General features: G+C 37.8%; 1 protein-coding gene across 1 annotated transcript in view; it reads left to right on the forward strand.

The window, feature by feature from the left end:
* Window positions 1-19,661, forward strand: part of LOC308687969 (uncharacterized protein) — a 54,267-nt gene that overhangs the window by 14,721 nt on the left and 19,885 nt on the right. The window contains exons 4-6 of the mRNA XM_081360786.1: window positions 3,135-3,305; window positions 3,783-3,956; window positions 16,849-17,022. Coding sequence (XP_081216912.1) covers window positions 3,135-3,305; window positions 3,783-3,956; window positions 16,849-17,022 — 519 coding nt within the window. The remainder of the gene's footprint in view (window positions 1-3,134; window positions 3,306-3,782; window positions 3,957-16,848; window positions 17,023-19,661) is intronic.

Genomic DNA, 19,661 nt, shown 5'->3' on the forward strand with positions numbered 1-19,661 from the left:
GCTTGGAAAAAAGAGAAAGGGAACTGAATTCGGTGTTCACATGCTGTCTGCGTGGCTTTGTGTGTGCGCAAAGAAAATGGCACGCAAGTCCTCTTGCGCTTGATGCCTGACTCGACTTAAAAAAACTTGTACATTATAAACTTTTACTCTATGATGGTTAAATTTAGCAAATAATCCAAGGCTATCCATCAATTCATGACTATCGCGGATGCGCACATCGCAATATCGATGCTGAATCGATACATTGTGTAGCTAGTATGAATGTGTTTAGTATGAATGGAATCTGGACGTACTACATCCGCCATGTTGTCATTATTATATGACCTACAAGCGTCAGTTACGTCGCTTCACTGCCATTCATAAAATCTCTTCCTTGGCCTCATGGGATAGTAAAGTGTCCAGCGTATGCGCACTTCAGTATCTTGCCAGAAGTTTTAGGTTATCCGGCAACTTTTTCGCAGACTGTTTTTCAAATACTATGTATTCAGACATACTGCTCTGAACGTACAGTTTTTCGCATTCTATATATTAAATTATATTGTAGTTAATTTATTGGGTCTGATTCCACCTTTGTCGAGTCCGAGTCAAATCCAAGTCCTTAACAATCGAGTCCGAGTCTAAAGAGGACCAAGTCGGACTTGAGTCTGAGTCCTTAACGTCCGAGTCGAGTCCGGCCGAGTCCACAAAGATTTAAATAATTTGAAATTGACCTTTAACAAAGACCCGCCTCTCTTAGTTACTGTTGCTACGTCCGACAAGCCATTCCGCACTCACGCCACACATCATGTTCTCACACAGTGAAAAATATATTGCAGAGAAAAGAGGACACTGACAATGCACCAACAGACAAGACAGAGCAGGATACTTTTGGTGTGAAAAAAAGTCTTTCAAACATGACTGACACTTTAATGTGTAGCGCCTCAGTTCAAGCAGCACGTGAACTGATAATCTCTTCTAGTTATAGCACAAATTAAACATGAATGAACATCAAAACTGCAAAAAGAAATCAATACACCATTTTTCAAGTTCAAGTCCACTAGACTTTAATCTACTAACTGGTTTGGTTTGTTTGTTAGACAAAAATGGCGGATATCTGCATTATGATTGGTCAGGTCGCCTCTCAATCAAATTCCGGTGAAAGGTCTCAACACTGAGCTCTTAAATTAATATTTTAACCCTTACAAAATGATTGCAGTGTATAGCTGCAGTCATACGTTTACCTATTATACATCTTTCAGAATCTGCAAGGTAATGCTGAAGAATGCAACACGATGCATTAAGAGCTAGGGGCAAACTTTTGAGCAAGATGATGGTGATGTTTAAATATTCTTATTTTGTTTTACATGCTAATATCTTATTTAGCCTCTGAAGGGCAGGACTAAATTAATTAATTAACTTTTAAACAAAATAAGAACAATTTACACGAATGATAAAGTTCAAAAGTTGAACCCCCTGGCTCTTAACGGATGCTTCCTTCTTGAGCATCACTAAATGTTTGCAGCGTTTGTAATAGTTGTGTACGAGTCCCTCAGTTGTCACCAGTGTGAAAAAATGGATCTCACAATTATAGTCACTGCTATTAAGGAGTCAAATATGCAGAAGGTTCTGGAAAAGCAAAGAATGTGCAGGAACTGGGGGATTTTTTTCTAAAGACCATTGGGCAGTTTAACTGTTCAGAACAAACAAGGGACTCATGAACACCCATTATAAAAAAAAAAAAAAAAAAAAAAAAAAAAACGTTGTGGATCATTCAGGTAATAACACACAATATTAAAAATCAAGCCTATGTAATTTGTCTTGTATTTTGTGTTTGTATTTTGTCTTGTGGACTAGGCTATTGAACATCTGTTATGTGAAAAAGCTTTTTCAGGGCAGTACTAAATAGAATCAATGTTTTTATGATCCTTCTTATTAAAAAAATAAATAAAAATAACTATTTCTATAACGTTCTGTTACATTCTGCAAGGTGTTTTGTAAACATGACTAAAGTGTAAATGTAACAAAAATCATAACATTATTAGAAGCCATAATGTTGCCTTGGTTACTATGTCAATCATCGCAATTTCATGTCTCACAGGACTCAAATTTAGCGGATTCACTCCCACATTTAAATGCAGTTATCACTTACAGTGTGAACGTAACCACTGGTCCTCTAGAAGCATGAAAAACAAAACTATTATTTAGATCGTCAATAGGGCTCCCCTTTAAGCCATCACTTACTTACTGCGTTCTGCACTTTCACTAAAACTCGTCAGAAACACTGATGTTGTCTGCACAAACCACATTTTTTCACAAACAACACATAAACGTCATTATCTCAGAACTACAAACGTTAACATACATGCTGCTGACATATTATTGTAGCTGAGTTTGTGCTGAATACAGTGTAATCAGACTTTAGCCATGAAAATGTCACAAGTAACAGAAATAAGCACAAATGTCAGAGCATGTCAGAACACCTACAGGGCCCAGAAAACATCCCATCTTGTATGCCGCCAAGAGAAATCTGGTTACCGTACACACGCAACATCTAACAGCTGGTGCATGAGACAGTTTGAGTAAAAATGGATGAAACGGCTGTGCTTCAGCAACAACAACATCATACCTTGTTTCTTTAAAACAGCTAAAAAACAATGTTATTTGCATATCGAGCGGAATCAAAGCAACCTCGGCATCCGTTTTCAGGCCATGGTAGCACTTTATTTTAGAGTCCTTTTCCTCTTGTACATACTATGTACTTATTACATAAACTAATTAATATGTTATAATAGTAATTACAATAACTGGGTACTAACTAGGTACTAACCATGAACCTACCCCTGAACCTAACCTTAACCCATGCAGTTACCTTATATTACCCAGTACTTTCTAGAGTAAGTACACTGTAAGAACGTGTAAGTGCATGTAATGTAAAATAAAAGTGCAAACCAGGCCTTCCCGCTCTCTAACGTCTCTCCAGTATGCAAAAGCTTCTCCATTATTAACAAGCTCTTGACTGATCATAACCTTTTAACAAGAGTCCTCTCTTTTTTCAGATTAACAGATTTAAACTAGTTAATATATTGGTCATAAATGTATGAAAATATATTTTTATTCCATGAGGGTTATAACCAGAGTACTGCTTTTTTTTTCAGATTAGCAGCCTGTAATCTAACTGATCAGCACTGTGAAGTTGTGTCTTCAGTTCTACAGTCATCAAACTCTCTGAGAGAGCTGGACCTGAGTAACAATGACCTGCAGGATTCAGGACAGAAGCTGCTCTGTGCTGGACTGAAGAGTCCAAACTGTCAACTTAACAAACTGAGGTTTGAGTTTGACTTTCATTCATTAATTAATGTTAATAATAATGTCTGCTTTATATAAATGTATACTACGGGGGGCTGTTGAATGCATGAATCTGATTGGTTGATGAATAGGGGTGGTTGAAAAAAAATCAAATCTAGAGTTTTGAACTCAACAATTTGTTTTGACCAATTAGACTTTACATATTTTCAGCATTGCACCCTTAAGTAATTAACTTTACACACAAACTCAACTCATTACTTTGTGTGGCAGAAACAACTCAACTGAGTGAAAGTAACTCAGGTGAATACACATTAGTGTAACATAGTAAATATAGTTTATATATTGTATATACTATATTGTAATTTATTAACGCAATATATTATTTCATATATTTTTAAATATATTTAAAGTAGTTAATATATTGGTCATAAATGTATGAAAATATATTTTTATTCCATGAGGGTTATAACCAGAGTACTCCTTTTTTTTTTCTTCAGATTAGCAGCCTGTAATCTAACTGATCAGCACTGTGAAGTTGTGGCTTCAGTTCTACAATCATCAAACTCACCCCTGAGAGAGCTGGACCTGAGTAACAATCACCTGCAGGATTCAGGAGTGAATCTGCTCTCTGCTGGACTGAAGAATCCAAACTGTCAACTCAACATTTTGAGGTACTTAGAAGTTTTATGTATATAGGGCCTTTCTGTAGCTCAAGGTCGCTGTACATTGTACATTACAATACATTTACACATCCACACTGCAAACCCATTAGGATACATATAGCCACATTATCCAAAGTACGTGTTAAACAGATATGTTTTTTAGCTGAGTCTTGAAGGTAGCCATAGATGAGATATAACGAAGTGTAAGGGGTAGTGAATTCCATAATTTAGGAGCATTAACACTAAATGAACTTCCACCTACAGTGGACAAAAAAAAAAGTTCAGCTGATCTAAGTGATCATACTGTAATTCACATTATAAAGATTGAAGAATATATATCATTCATCTTTTTAAAATGCATCAAAACAGTACACTCATCACCATTTAAATAATCACCGGGCAGGGTGGTAGGTGTAAAGTAGATCAGATGGATATGGAGGTGCAAGACCATTTAATGCCTTAAATGTTAGAAGTAATATCTTAAAGTGAATACGTGATGCCACGGGTATCCAGTGTTGAGCAGAGGAGTAACGTGAGCAGAATGCCTGGTCGATGTGAGAACATACTGTAATCGATTGATGCATGAATTAAGGTGTCAGCATCAGCTAGAGAAGTTCGAAGATGTGCAATATTACGAAAATGGAAAAAAGAGTTTTTAACAATAGAAGAAATATGTGAGCAAAAAGAGCTGAGTCAAATACAACACCAATGTTACAGATGGATGAAGAAGGCTTAACATGAACCCCGTCAATATCAAAGGACCGGTCCATCCTTTTGACTGAAGCAGCAGAACCAATCATCAATATTTCAGTTGTGTTATTATTTAACTTGAGGAAATTCGGGGACATCCAATGCTTGATATCCCTGATACATGCAGTAAGTGAGTCGGGCAGGGAATGCTCTATTAGAGCTGGTGGTGAGGTAAATTTGAATGTCATCAGCATAGCAATGAAACTGAAGTCCATGCATGTATATGAGGTCACCAAGTAGATATAGATATATGATGAACAGTAGTGGGCCAAGAACTGAGCCTTAAAGAACACCCAGTGTAAGCGGAGCAGTGACCTATAGTGATATAATACTTTCTGTCGCTGATGTAGGAAATGATCCAGGAAAGTGCTGAACCAGTGATGCCGATATCACTAAGGCGAGATATGAGTATTTAATGGGAGACTGTGTCAAATCCAGCACTTGTTTATTAACCCTGAATCCATGGACAGAAGAATGTCATTAACCACCAGTGGTGGAAAGAGTACTGAAAAAACATACTCAAGTAATAGTACCATTACATTCCAAAAAATGTAGTGCGAGTAGAGTAAAAAGTACTTGTCCAAAAAACTACTTGAGTAAGAGTAAAACAAGTAGCTAATTTAAAAGTACTCATGAGTTTGAGTACTGAGCTGTGGATTCTACCCCCTTATAATAAACACTGTGCACTACAATTCATAAAGTAAAAAAGCATTGTACATACTGTAATTCACATTATAAAGATTGAAGAATATATATCATTCATCTTTTTAAAATGCATCAAAACAGTACACTCATCACCATTTAAATCATATTGTTTTAAAAAAAAACATTAAAAATTAGGCGTAAGGCCACTGAGCCTGAGCATGCTTGTTGCACATAAAATATCAATGTTCATAACTGTGCAAAGAATAAAAAAAAAACCTTTAGAAACTCATACAATAGTTAAGCATCACACACCATGAGATGGGGTAAATAGAGAGATGAAAAAATACCCAATTTCTCTCCAAAACGGTACCAGTTTTTGTGTTTTGATAAAGAAATGAGAATCACTAATATTATCAGTTTACCTCACTCAACTGAAAAAGCTGTGAACTAACACTAATTGCACTGTAATTCCATGCCATTAAATACGTTACAATTTAAACGTAAATGCACATTGTTCTAGAAGGGTGGCATCATCCCTTAAATTTTACACAGCTATATTTACTCAAATTGTAATGCTGATAATATAATTTGTAAGGAAAATTATGGATTAAATAGGGAAGTAGCCTATATCCGGGGAAACTTTTACAAAAGAAACAAAACACACAGACAAATGCATCTCTTTGTAGTCTTGGCGAAGCTGTTTTATCAGCAGCATCCACAACAACAACAAATGTTTTTGCGCAAGTGCACTTGCTAAATGAAGGCGGATTGTATGAAATGGATCAATCAAAAAATGTTGTTTATTACTGAGCTGTAGTCACGCACTGACAGAAACGCAGGTCAAGTTAACGCCATGGTTCATAATGTGCACTGCATACTGAATCTGGTCCTCCAATTTCAGTACAGAAGGTGTTTTTCCACAGTTTTAGAGTGTCCCCAACACACCTTCACAGCGCGCACCACGCGCAACGAGCTGCTGACTTTTCCAAGTGACTCCTGCATGTCGAGCGCGACAGCGCGGGGAGAGACAGCAGTGCACCGATCGCGACGCACGTCTCTATAATATATTAAGTAGATGGGAGCGGGAATTCACCGAATTATGAACTCGGCACTTGAGTTAGTTTACACTTTACACAATACCCCCAACCTCACATCAAATGTCAGTCCCTGTAGATAGGCCAACCTTATGTATTGTGTATCATGTATTAATGTGTCTGTCTGTATGTATATGTATGTTATTTTGTATGTTTAATGCTTATTGTTTAATGTAATGCTGGAATCTGTACTAAAGAGCTGTACTGAAAACAAATTCCACCAGCCTGGCTGTGTGGTCATTAAAATTAAATCAAATTAAATCAAATCAATAAATATAGTAATAAGCAGAAATGTGAAATGTACCTTAGCATATTAGAGGAAGACGCTGATATCTCTATTGAATTGATGCTTGGAGAATGCACTTCCACAGCAGCCACGAGTAACAGCAGATAGGCTAGCTAGCAGTTAAATGTTTTCTATGCAGAATTTGATTTTACGACAGTCACAAGACCGATTACTCAATCCAATCACGTTGATGGATAAAAATAAAATTTTAAAACAAGCAAGTAACGAATAACGACCACAAACAGAAGGAAAGTAGTGGAGTAAAAGTACCGATACATAACTTAAAATATACTCAAGTAAAAGTAAAATTACACAATTTTTAAACTACTCAAAAAAGTACAATTTCTGAAAAAAACTACTTAATTACAGTAATGTGAGTATTTGTAATTCGTTACTTCACACCACTGTTAACCACCCCAAGAAGAGCAGTTTCAGTACTATGAGATGTGCGAAATCCTGACTGAAAAGGTTCAAAAAGACCATTAGGATCTAAGTATGATCTCAGTTGTGAAGCCACAACTTTTTCAAGTATTTTGCTTAAGAATGGAAAATTAGATATTAGATATAAGCTGGCAGGACGTGGAATTAGACTTCATAATTAGATCACTTATGGCAGCAGAGGTAGTCAGAGTAAAAGCAGAGTGAGTTTGTTGAATGAGCTGAATCAGCTTACATCAAATGAACATTTGAGTCACTTTGGTGTCTTTGGTAATGGATTCAATTGACTTTAATGTGTCTGAAAAGAATTGAGAAAAGCTATTCACAAGCACTGCAGAGCCAGAAATAACATGTTGTGGTGGATTAGTGAGATTGTTAACTATAGCAAAGAGTGATTTGGGCCTGCACATGGAATTCTTAAAAGTACAGTTGTTACTCAACCAGAATAATACGCCAATTTTTCATACGGCGGTAAAATTGGGGATGTGTATTTGCTGCCTTTTACCCCTAAGTGGCACTATAATCACAGACTTTGAAAAGTGTCAGTTTATTATCTCTATTACGTAATCTGACGCTGCACTGCGGCTCATTGAGAGTGATTGAGAGCTGGTAGCAGATAAGTTCAAGTGAAACAGTAGTTAAACGAATTCATAATCGCAATACTGAAATTACATTACAACTTTAGAACTGAAACAAATGTAGGCTTCTATTATTGCATCAAATTTAAGCAAAGTAGGCTAAACTTTAACATTGTGTGCCCAATTTTTCTAAAGGCAATGCATGTCAATAGTAGGGATGCTCCAATCCGATATTTGTTTCGGGTATCGGCTCCGATATGGAATAAAATTTTAGATCGGGTATCGGTAACAATGGGCCCGATCCGTAGGGGCATCAAATTACAGCGAGAGCGATTCAAAAGCTTACAAAGCAGTCGGCTCTCTAAACGCTCTCGCAGTAATTCTATGATGTGCGCAAGTGTGTGACATCACGCGCTAGCAACATGCGCAGAACGCAGGCGGCAGGTAAACAGTTTCCAATTCAAACAAGCTAACGTGCATACCTATCAACACTCCTGTTTTCCCCCAGAGTCTCCTGTATTTCACACCCATCTCCCACCCCCCTCCCATTTTTTTTTTCTCCCGTGAAACTCCCGTAATTTGTATGGCCCAAATCTTTTTTTGGCCCGATTGCCAAATCTTGTATTAAACGTATCCTACTCACACAATCAACACTTCATACAAATTTCAACCCATTTGTGAGCTCAACCTGGCAACCTACAACCCAGTTGCGCTGTTGACGTCTGCACAGGAAGTAGTTGGGAAGTTGGATAAGCGTCACGGGTAGAAATGGGAGGAGAAGACTCAGTGGTAAATATTTAACGAAATTAATGCAGCATCCGTTTTAAAATAAATCGCTAAAAATAAATAAAAAAGAAACATGAATAAATCTTATCCATGCTTTGTTTTATTTTTATTGAATATCATGTATTTATTTATGTTAATATCTGCGCAATTAATGTGTATTTTAGCCATCCAGCGCCCCCCATAAAGTTAAGAAAGTAATGTTTAAGTCAAGCCTGCCTGGTGCCTTTCACAAAAGAATGATCCCAGTCTCTTCCACACAGTGAGGCATACTGTTTATTAGGTAATTCAGCAGTTTTTATTTTAGTATCGGATCGGTGATCGGTATCGGCCGATACTGAATCCCAGATATCAGAATCGGTATCAGAGGCAAAAAATGCTGATCGGAGCATCCCTAGTCAATAGATTATGTGTCTTATACTTCATGTTATTTCAATTTGTTAAAGGTGCTGTATGTAGCTTTTCTACCAAAACGAATCCTTTTTTTATTGCCTGTGTGTGAAGGGGTTGTAATCTCACATGGACTTATGACTTATGCTTCTTATGACATGTTTGATAACATTAAGAAACGACCTGCGCCCAGCAAAACACAGACTCCAACACAAACTCCACATATTGATAAAAAATTAAATAAAAAGTTTTTTCTGCTGAAGCTCGTAAGGCCAGACGTGAATCGGATGAACTTCGGGTAAAAAACACGGATCAACATCGGCAGGGCATTTGAATAATGGAGAAACCTTATCTACAAACCTAGAATGTACATTTCCTGAAGAAAATGTGAAGTGGTGCTTGCAGTGACAGAATTCGGCACAGTTGATAGGGTTCCATACTTATCATGGTACGAGCATGGAGCATTAGTTCAACATCAAGCTGATAAAAGTAGCCTATTATTGTAACGTTGCAGTGAGAGTTTACCTGAGTTTCCAGCATGTTGTGGGATGCTTTGTGTGTTACGTCCGGTTGCGTCTCAGTCTGGCCTAGGGCTGGGAAAAAAATCGATTTGATTTAAAAATCGAGTTGGTAGGTCAAATCGATTCATATTTTCAAAAAATCGATTTTTTAGATTTTTTTCTCCCCCTCTTCTATATAGCGTACAATACATACATTTTGCATTCGCCAAATCTTCCTTTAGGGTTTCCGTAGAACGCTCCCTGCGGCGCAGCCCTCGATGCTTCACGACAAAAAGACTAGCATGTTTAATTTTTTAACGGTCCTCCACGACGACGGCGCGCGAGTGAGTGAGTGTGTGTTCGCGAGTGAGTGTGACTGTGTGTGTGCGCGTGAGTGAGTGAGTGAGTGAGTGAGTGAGTGAGTGAGTGAGTGAGTGTGTGTGTGTGTGTGTCGTGTGTGTGTGTGAGAGAGAGAGAGAGTGTGTGTATGTGAGTGAGTGTGTGTGTGTGTGTGTGTGTGTGTGTGTGTGCGAGTGAGTGAGTGAGTGAGTGAGTGAGTGAGTGAGTGAGTGAGTGAGTGAGTGAGTGAGTGAGTGAGTGAGTGAGTGAGTGAGTGAGTGAGTGAGTGAGTGAGTGAGTGAGTGAGTGAGTGAGTGAGTGAGTGAGTGAGTGAGTGAGTGTGTGTGTGTGTGTGTGTGTGTGTGTGTGTGTGTGGAGGCTATGTGAGTGAGCTTGTGTAGCCAATATGTGCGAGTGAATGAGTGTGTGAGACGGCTCGCGATGACTGGTCGTAAAACAACGTGTAGTCTGACATGTTTCTTGTCCACGACATGACAAGATTTTTAGGAGTCAAAATCGTGTAATCTGACAGTGACTATCGTAACAGACAAACAAAATTTTGTTTATGTTGATGCACTTTAATTAAATACAATAAATATATATTTTTCAAATATATTTACAGTTCGCAGTTATTTTGTTTTAAATGGGGGGGAAAAAATCGAATCGAATCGTAAATCGAGTTTTTTATAAAAAAATCGCCCAGCTCTAGTCTGGCCGGTACCCACAGTGCTCGCTCATAAAATCGAGCACGCGTAAGAGCACGCGCTTGTAAACTTATTGGTTGCGATCTGAAACATCACCGCTAGAGGCCGCTAAAAACTACATACAGCACCTTTAATAGATTTATTAACTGAAACATAACAGTGAAATAAATTAAATTAAATGATCGTAAAATTAAAACATTGATCAGGACTTGCTAACCGATGTTAGTTGGCAGCATATGTGTTTTAGAATTCTTTATTAAGAATTAAATAGGCTTACAGTAGGTTGTTATGATTTGCATAATTTTCTTTAATAAATAATAAAAACATTTCAACATAAAACATTGCAATAAAAAATATTACATCATTGAGGCTTTGCATGAGCATAAGCAGGGCTGTACAGTGTGACATATCTGCTATGGAAGAAATATGATAGTATCGTGCTACAGCACACATTATATCAGCTGCAGTGCTGGTGCCTCAGTCCCAATACTGTAAAACTCTACGTACATTCACATCACATGTTAATGCAGCGGTAGAGTTACACTCACAGGACACTGCACTTATTCGCAATCACAAAAGTTGTCACAAATTATTTGCTCGTGCTTTAAAGCTTTGCCAGATAAACATTTCTACATTCATTTCATCCTTTTAATGTTAATAAAACAACAAAAGAGAAAAACACTCGCTACTCTTGACTGAATTAAGATTTTTATCTTCGCCCACTTTGGCCTAAATGTCCTAAATTTGGCCTAAATAAAGATAAGCATACATCAAACAATGAGAATATCTAAAAATGAAACCATCATTTACACAGTCCAGCATCAGACAACAACAGCACAGCATTAATGTTTCATTTCTGCTCCATACAGGCATTTGTATGCTCCCCACAATATCTAGCTTGTCCAATGGACGTTTTTCTTTAAAACATAAACCTCTTTTACAACACCACTCGCCTCTTCTGACGATGATCATTCATTCCCCTTCAGGGTCTCCTCTCTGCACTAACGTCTGCATGCTCCCACGCGAACATTTGCCTATGTTTACCTGTTGCCGAGCCCCACCTTGATGCAGTGATTGACAGGAATGGGCTACGGGGCGGGGACGTGATTGGCTTGGAATGCATTTTCAATTTGCACATTGAATTTTGCTACATTAATTGACATTTAATGAAAATGCAATCGCAAGTGTCTTACCTACGAGTGTAAAGGCAATTAAGAGAAATAACATTTACATGATCATGTTGCTACAAATTTTGCCTGAACATGTTAAACAAATCTTATCATTTCTGTAATACATTTTAAATTTGCAACTTATAAAGCGTTAAAATATGCATTCAATTTACATATTAAATAGTGGTCGACCGATATATCGCCGAGGCCGATATATCGGCCGATATTTGGAATTTTTTAGATATCGGCATCGGCCGATAAATCTTTCCGTTTGGCCGATATATTTCAAAACAGTTTGTGACTGTGCATTAGCGCTTTTTTCCACTGACGCGAACAGAGTGAGCGTGAATGAACTGAATACACACGCTCTGCTCCGCCCAGCACCGTAAGACAAGCCATTCAGAAGAGAAGCAGAGATCTGACAGACACAGTATATGACCATTCGCATTCGCATTCGCTTTCTAACCTGACGCTACATTGTGTTACACACAAAAACACTCCGGCGTGCAGCAGAGTCTATTCAAACAGTAGGCTACCGTGAAATGTCAGATCCGCAGCCCAGCGGTAGCTCCAGTGGGGGTCACAGATGTGATATAAACGAATTCAAACAAAACGGAAAACATTTTACCTCACAAACAGTCAAAAATCCTGTGACTGGCTGTTCCTCATATACGCGCGTTGTTCTCGGGTTACATTTAAAATAGACGCTGTTTTCCAACGGACTCGCGTGCACGGAAAAGCTGGGTCGCGTCACTCGCGTGCATTACAGATCAGTGGTCGCGTGAGGTGGATGAGAGCAGAACACTATGCAATAATATTACGTTTGAAAATAAATCCTTGAAAATGTTATTCACTATCTACTGTATTTATTTATCCATGATTGGCATAATATCGTGTGTAGTAGGCTATACATTTTCATATGTTCATGTATGTCATGCAAATACATGTGACGGCTTGCAACGTTTTAAAGAAACAAACAAGCAAAACTAAACACATAAATCATTATTATTTAAATATACTTGAAGTAAAACAACCTATTTAAAGTAAATAGTGTAAATAAACTATGTGAGATCTATATTGAACTATGTATTGTACATAAAACGTATGTAATTTCACATACTATTTTGTCATTAATTTATGAATATTGTTTAGATTGTTTAAATTAGATTGGTTCATTAATGATAAATGTTATTTGTAACCTGCAGTAAGCAGCAGTAATTATTTATGTGACTGAAAAAATGACTGTAAATATTAAAGCAGACAAGAAGCTGCACTAAAACTTTATTTATTGAAGTGTTACCTTACCTTTTTGTTTACATTTTAATTTCTTAGTAAATATTTTTTTTATTGCAAAAAGAACATTGCATAAATAGTATATACAATAAATGTTCATTTAGTTTCACCAATATTCTTTATGTCTCTCATTTACTGTATTCACATGTATTGTATCGGCCTCATATCGGCCAATCGGCCAGATTGCTTTCTCAATATCGGCATCGGCATCGGCCATTAAAAATCCCATATCGGTCGACCACTAATATTAAACCTAGTGTATTAAATGGCAAATGTAAATTATATAATTTAATTTTAATTTTGCACCAAATGTTGCACAAATGTAATGGAAAATGTAAATGTATATACAGAAATGCATTACCATTTTACATATTTCATTGTCATTTTGCGTATTATGTTTCAAATTGAGCATTGCTACCGATATGCTTCCATACAATATAGGAGCAGAAGCTCTGGTTATGATTTTGTCAGATCTGATGGGGGGTTACGATAACATTTTTGTCAAAGACCACATCCAGATCGAATTCAGAACAATGATCAAAATACAGATGGAGTAGATCAAGTCCATCAACACCCCTAATGCTTGCACGGGCCTATAGCTCATCGTGAATCGACATTTAATTCAGTAACATTAGGCGGGCGGTTTTGATTTTTATGCTGTTTAATGTTGGTGATGGCGTTATTTCACATATGCATATGATTACATGTGAGATCCCTTGTTTCAGAATCTTCTTTGTGTTTTGTTCAGGAGATTCAGAACTCTTTCAGAAGATGCGTAATGGTGTGGAAAGAGTTAATAATGTAATCACCTTGGTGTTCTTCTAATGCAGTATGTCCTTCTTTTTTTTTCGGACCACAGAAGGAGATTTAAAATAAAATATCCCGCTCACGCTCATCCACATAATGGGAGTGAATAGCGACCAGAATCAAGCTTAAAAAAAGATGCAAAAGTATCACAGAATGGTCCCATGTGACGTGTCTTATATTCCAATTGTTCTAGGGGTGTATGATACTGTTGGGTGAAAAACAAATAGAAATTTAATGTGTTACTTAATGAAAATCCTGATATTGGCTTCTGGTATTTTGTGCATGACTGTGCATTCATGAGACTCGATTAGCATCGCAGTTCACTCCACCTTACCCAGAAGTTGGATGTGTGCTTGGTTTCATAACGTCTCGCTCCGTCAGAGCCAGTCGTCAACAGCTGGTAACTCATAGGGTTCCAAGGGGTAATGCCAGTGGAGGGTTTCTGAAGGGAATTTTGAGCATATTCTGCCCAGGGTAAGAAGCGGCTCTAGTCCGACTGATTCTGCTGACAGTATATTCTAAGAAACCTTGTGAGTTCTTGGTTCAGGCATTCGGTATGGCCGTTCGATTGTGGGTGATATCCTGATGTGAGGTTTATATTTACATTAAGCTGGCGGAAGAAGGTTGTCCAGACCTGAGATACGAACTGGAAACCCCCGGTCTGAGACAATATCTTCAGGTAGTCGATAATAGCGAAACACGTAGTGGGAGAGATATTCTGCTGTTTCGAAAGCTGTTGGGAGCTTGGGTAGAGGTATTAATCGACGTGCTTTAGAAAAATGACCAATGACTGTTAATATAATGTTGTTACCCTGGGAGGCCAGGAATTCAGTGAAAAAAATCAATAGCAATGTGTGACCAAGGTCATCGAAGAATGGGTAGTGGCTGTAGAAGGCATGCTGTGGGTTGTCCAAAAAAAATTGCTGTGTGTAATACTGACAGTTACTAATGTATGTGATTTGTGTCTCTGAAGAAAAGGTAGACCAATGATGACTGGATTGTGAGGGGAACGGTTGAGGTAAAAGCATGTTTGCTTTGTGTGTAGAACTCCAACTATACACAAGTAGGGTCCGAGTCAAGTAGGGCCGTAGTTATGATGGTACTCATAGAGAACATTGTCTTTACAGTTACTTCTATACATGAAATGACCAGGAACAATGGAGGTACAGTACTCACTAGTGTTGTTACATATGACACTGAAGCTTCAAAGTGCTTATCGAGTGCACAGCGCAATTTCTCATGAAGTTCCGTGTCGGAGGGTGTATTGTTTTCAGAGAAACTTGATCAACGAAAAACAAAGCTTCACTTTTTTTCTAGTCAAGTGAATGCTTCACTTTGCATTTCAGAATGTTTGAACCCAGAACACTACTCTACGGGTTATTGGAGGTTCAAGTCCGTTTAATAACATTTTTTTTTATATAAATATAAGCCTATAGTCTATATTACATGATCATATATTCTGCCATATAAACACTATTAAAAACTATCAAATAATTAGAGCACTATTTACTTGCATTAAACAACTCTATTGGAATTATTATAATTAGTATTATGACATTTAATTTACTGCCACACTTTAATATGTCAGTTGTATTATCAGAAAACTGAATATTTAGCGTTGTCAGGCTTTTATTTGTGCTTAATGGATGAAACAATGGCGCTGCGCACTCTGGTTTATGGCTGCTATAAATTTGACCTGCCACAGTTTTCAACACTGCTGATGTTTCAAATCTTTTTCCAAAACAATCAAAGAAAAGCTTCAAAGATTCAAGAAGCTTTGTTTCTCCATCCCTAGTACTCACCCTCAGAGTATACTGTTGTGTTGGTCAAATTTGGCAGTTTGCTCTCAGATGTCCTGATTGGCTGCAATACAGACACAGATGTTCCCTGATGCAGCGTTCTTGCTCCTCTGTGGACAGATGAGTTCATCCAGCATGGGTCCAGTGTCATCCATAGGAAAGTTTGCTTAGTGAAGAGGGTTAGAGAATCTGTTTGTTTTTCGAGAGTGAATGAGATAGTCAATATGGATCGCTAAATCGATGAATTGATCAGTTGTGAGAAAAATGCTCAGAAATGTTAGCCATGGCAAAACAAGACTTTGCACTGAGCCTAGCGTGTTCAGAGCTTAAATAGTCCATGAAACGGGGAACAGGTGTTTGTGCAATCAGTCCAGGAATGCGAGTTCTGGGATTTGTAGTCAATACTCAGTTAATACTGTTAATACTCAGATGAGAGAGACCTGTGGCAGATGGGATGATTTTCGAAGGTAGTGTTTGTAACTATCTAGAAGTACAGCAATCAGTTCAGATGCAGAGATGCACAGATACAGAGATGATCAGTTCAGATGCAGAGATGATCAGTTCAGGTGCGCTCCATGTTTCCACTTAGTTATAGTTATAGTGATCTGTCATATGCATTAAAGAGTGTCAAAATGTTTAATTTGAAAGTTAAGACCTTGTTCTTATCAAAATAACAAAGCTCATAGCAATTATTTGATAGGAGTAAGTAACAGGTTATTTATTGTGTTTGCACAATTATTACCTTCATCTGGGTGTGGATGGTGATGATCCCACAGGTGCTGTACATATTAGATGTGTTCACTGCTTTTGCTGACACTTTTCATCTAAATGTTTTGCATATTGCATACCTGTCTTCAACTACTCCTGAATCATGTTTAGAGAGCCAACATGCCCCAATAGCTTATTTAATTTGTTTCTTCGGCAAGTACAAGAGATTGCATTGTTCCACCATGTTTTCAATTTGAGAGTTTCACATGTGCTGAAAGTTGATTTTCACACACCCTGCCTTACCTAGACAATCACCTAGTGAACTCAGCTACTATAGTAACAGCCTCACAGAGTATCCAGACAGAGGGCACGCCACACACAAGTCTGAAAGACAAATTTTTTATTTTTTTTAACATAGCTTCCAAATTCTTACTGTTTAATAACGTGACCATTGTAATCACTGTCAATTTTGAAATTGGGTAATCTCAACATCACTAATTGCAATCAATCAGAGGTCCTTGTAAAGATAATTGATGGTTTGAAGAGCCGTGTTGTTTATTGTAGTGTATATTCTCTAAAAATGAAGCACACTGACATGAACACTTACTGTTGTTGTAGATTATCTCAGTGTTTGGTGACAGAAGAAGGTTGTGCTGCTCTGGCTTCAGCTCTGAGTTCAAACCCTTCACACCTGAGAGAGCTGGATCTGAGCTACAATCACCCAGGAGAATCAGGACTGAAGCTGCTCTCTGATGCAATGAAGCATCCAGACTGCACACTGGACAAACTCAAGTAAGTGGACCAGTAAGAATCATCCTGGCTGGTGTGTATGTGAGAGAGACTGAGAGTTTTTAATAGTTTTTTAACACTGAAGGGGTTCCAGTGTGTTAAAAAGTGACACCAAGCAGTCCTGACAAAGCATCCAGACGAGTTGTTAGTGAGAATGTGTTGAGAAAATAATGTATAGACTCTGATACTATAGAAGCTGTAGAAACCTCACATAGACATAGTACTGGAACTTCCTCCTTCATTTCCCAACATACTCTTTAAGAGACCCCCATCTCACACCGTATACCCAAACAGATAACCTTCTCGAACATGTCTGTGAACCCATTTATGACACGGCGCGTATGTGAGAGAGGTTATTTTATATACATGTTTAAAACTATATTTCACAGTCAAGTTACAAATAAATAAAATACAAAAATTAAATCCCCCATAAAAGTACAGAGAACATGTTATTATAACAGCACTGCATTTCAAAAGATGTCATATTGTTCATTACTATAATGTTAAAGATCAACAACAATCCTAGACATAAACGCATGAACAGCCACAATTGTTGTTTTGGAAAGCAATTTTAAGACTTTTCTTTTTTTTTTTTTTTTTTTTTTTCACCCATCCAAGCATTTGCCTTCAAACAGTATCACTTATCACATTTATTAAAAACTGTGACAAAGCATTTTTAATCATGTATGTTAAAACCAATCACACACGTTTCTGTTGAGTTTGAGTGTGATGGCCAATCAGTGGCGTTCAGATTAGTCATCGCTGAACCGAAGTGTGCGCTTTCTCTGGCTGAATTCTGACTGAAACTCGAGAATTATCCCATCATAAACAACAAAGTGTCAGGGTTCTGTCACTTCTGTCTAGTTCAATTATTGGTTTTGTGACAGAGCTCTGACACTCTCGGTTTTGTCTCGTCTTTGTCTGAGTCTTGAGCACGCTCGTAACCGTGCACTATGGCAAGCCAAAGTATTCATAAACGCCTAGTCAGGCGTCTGATTGCACACTGACACGTCAAAAGTGTGTGTTTCGACAGCCAAATGTGCGATTTGCCATAAAAGCACGCGTTCTTAAAGTGCACTTTGTGGTCACGGATTTTGCTTCAAAACGCGCGTCCTCGACGTGTGATCTGCTTTTTAAAACGCACGTTCTCGACGTGCGCTTTGGGGTCACCGAAAATGCACGTTTTTGACGCGTATATCGTAACAAAAATGGGCGTCAAAAACGTGTATTTTGAGTAGGACAAAACGCATGTTATGAACGCATAAACAGGAAAATCAAACAGGCAGTGCAAACGTGTGTGAAGTGTCCAAACAGGTGAAAAGAACGTGCTCGTTCCCTATAGTGTTCTCGAAATCGCACGTCGAAGGCGTCATTGAGTGAGACTCGTCATCGAGTCTGTCATGCTTTTGTCCCTGTATATGGTTTAGGACTCTTGTATTATCATTAAACACAAGCAAAACAGCATGGAATTGTCGATGGCAAATTTGACAGAGGAGAGGATTATAATTGGTGAGTTATTATAATCCAATAGTTGTCATTTAGGTAAAAAAAAGAAGAAGAAAGAGAGAAAACAGACAGTTTTTTATTTCAGCACCTCGGACAGTCCCCTAATACCTTCGTTCGAGACACATCTCGCAAATTTGCCAGTTGTAATTTCGGTAACAATTTACAATAAGGTTTCATACATTATTTAACTACATTAGTTCACATGAACTAATAATGAACTGCACTTCTACAGCATTTATTGATCGTTGTTAATTTTAATTTCAACGTTTACTAATTATTAAAATCAAAAGTTGCATTTGTTTACATTACTTAATGCACTGCGAACTATCAGGGTACTAAAAGGGTACACTTCTCAGATTAGTAAAGAAGTAAAACAAAGTTGTTAAAGTAAAGTTTAAAAAAGTTATGAAGTTTTAGATTTTTTTAACCCAAATTATAACTATTGGATTATAATAACTCACCTATTATAATCCTCTCCTCTGTCAAATTTACCATTGACAATTCCATGCTATTTTGCTTGTGTTTAATGCTAATACAAGAGTCCTAAACCACATACAGGGACAAAAGCATGACAGACTCGAGCAATGACGCCTTCGACGTGCGATTTCGAGAACACTATAGGGAATGAGCACGTTCTTTTCACCTGTTTGGACTAGGGCTGTCAACGAATATTCTAAATTCGAATATATATTCGAATAGTTTTAAAAAACAGAAATTCGAACGTGAAAATTAATATTCGAATGTGAATTTCGAATATGGAAAAACACGCCCGCGGAAGCAGAGGCGCGGCTGTCTGCTTTGCGAGTGGGCGCGCGCGCTGCCTGAGGGACAGGTCACACGAGTCGCACTGTCTAGCACAGCGTCACTGCTGAAAGTTGACCGTGCACTAAAAAGACAATGGAATAAATTGCAGTCAGTTTTTTCTCCCCCCCCCCCTTTTTTTTAATACAAGCACCAAGAATGTAAGTAGCCTTTTTCTTTTTTAATAGCACTTTATTTTTTATGAACCTCAGGGTAAAAGTTCTTTGTTGTCACATTTCTCTGAATTGTGTGCCTCATTTTATTTAACGTTAAACAGAAAAGTTCCATGTTTACCACAGCACAGCTCGCTCGGAGCGTTCAATGTCGGTTCTGTA

This window comes from Scardinius erythrophthalmus (assembly GCF_964197995.2).
Source record: "Scardinius erythrophthalmus genome assembly, chromosome: 1".
Lineage (NCBI taxonomy): Eukaryota > Metazoa > Chordata > Actinopteri > Cypriniformes > Leuciscidae > Scardinius > Scardinius erythrophthalmus.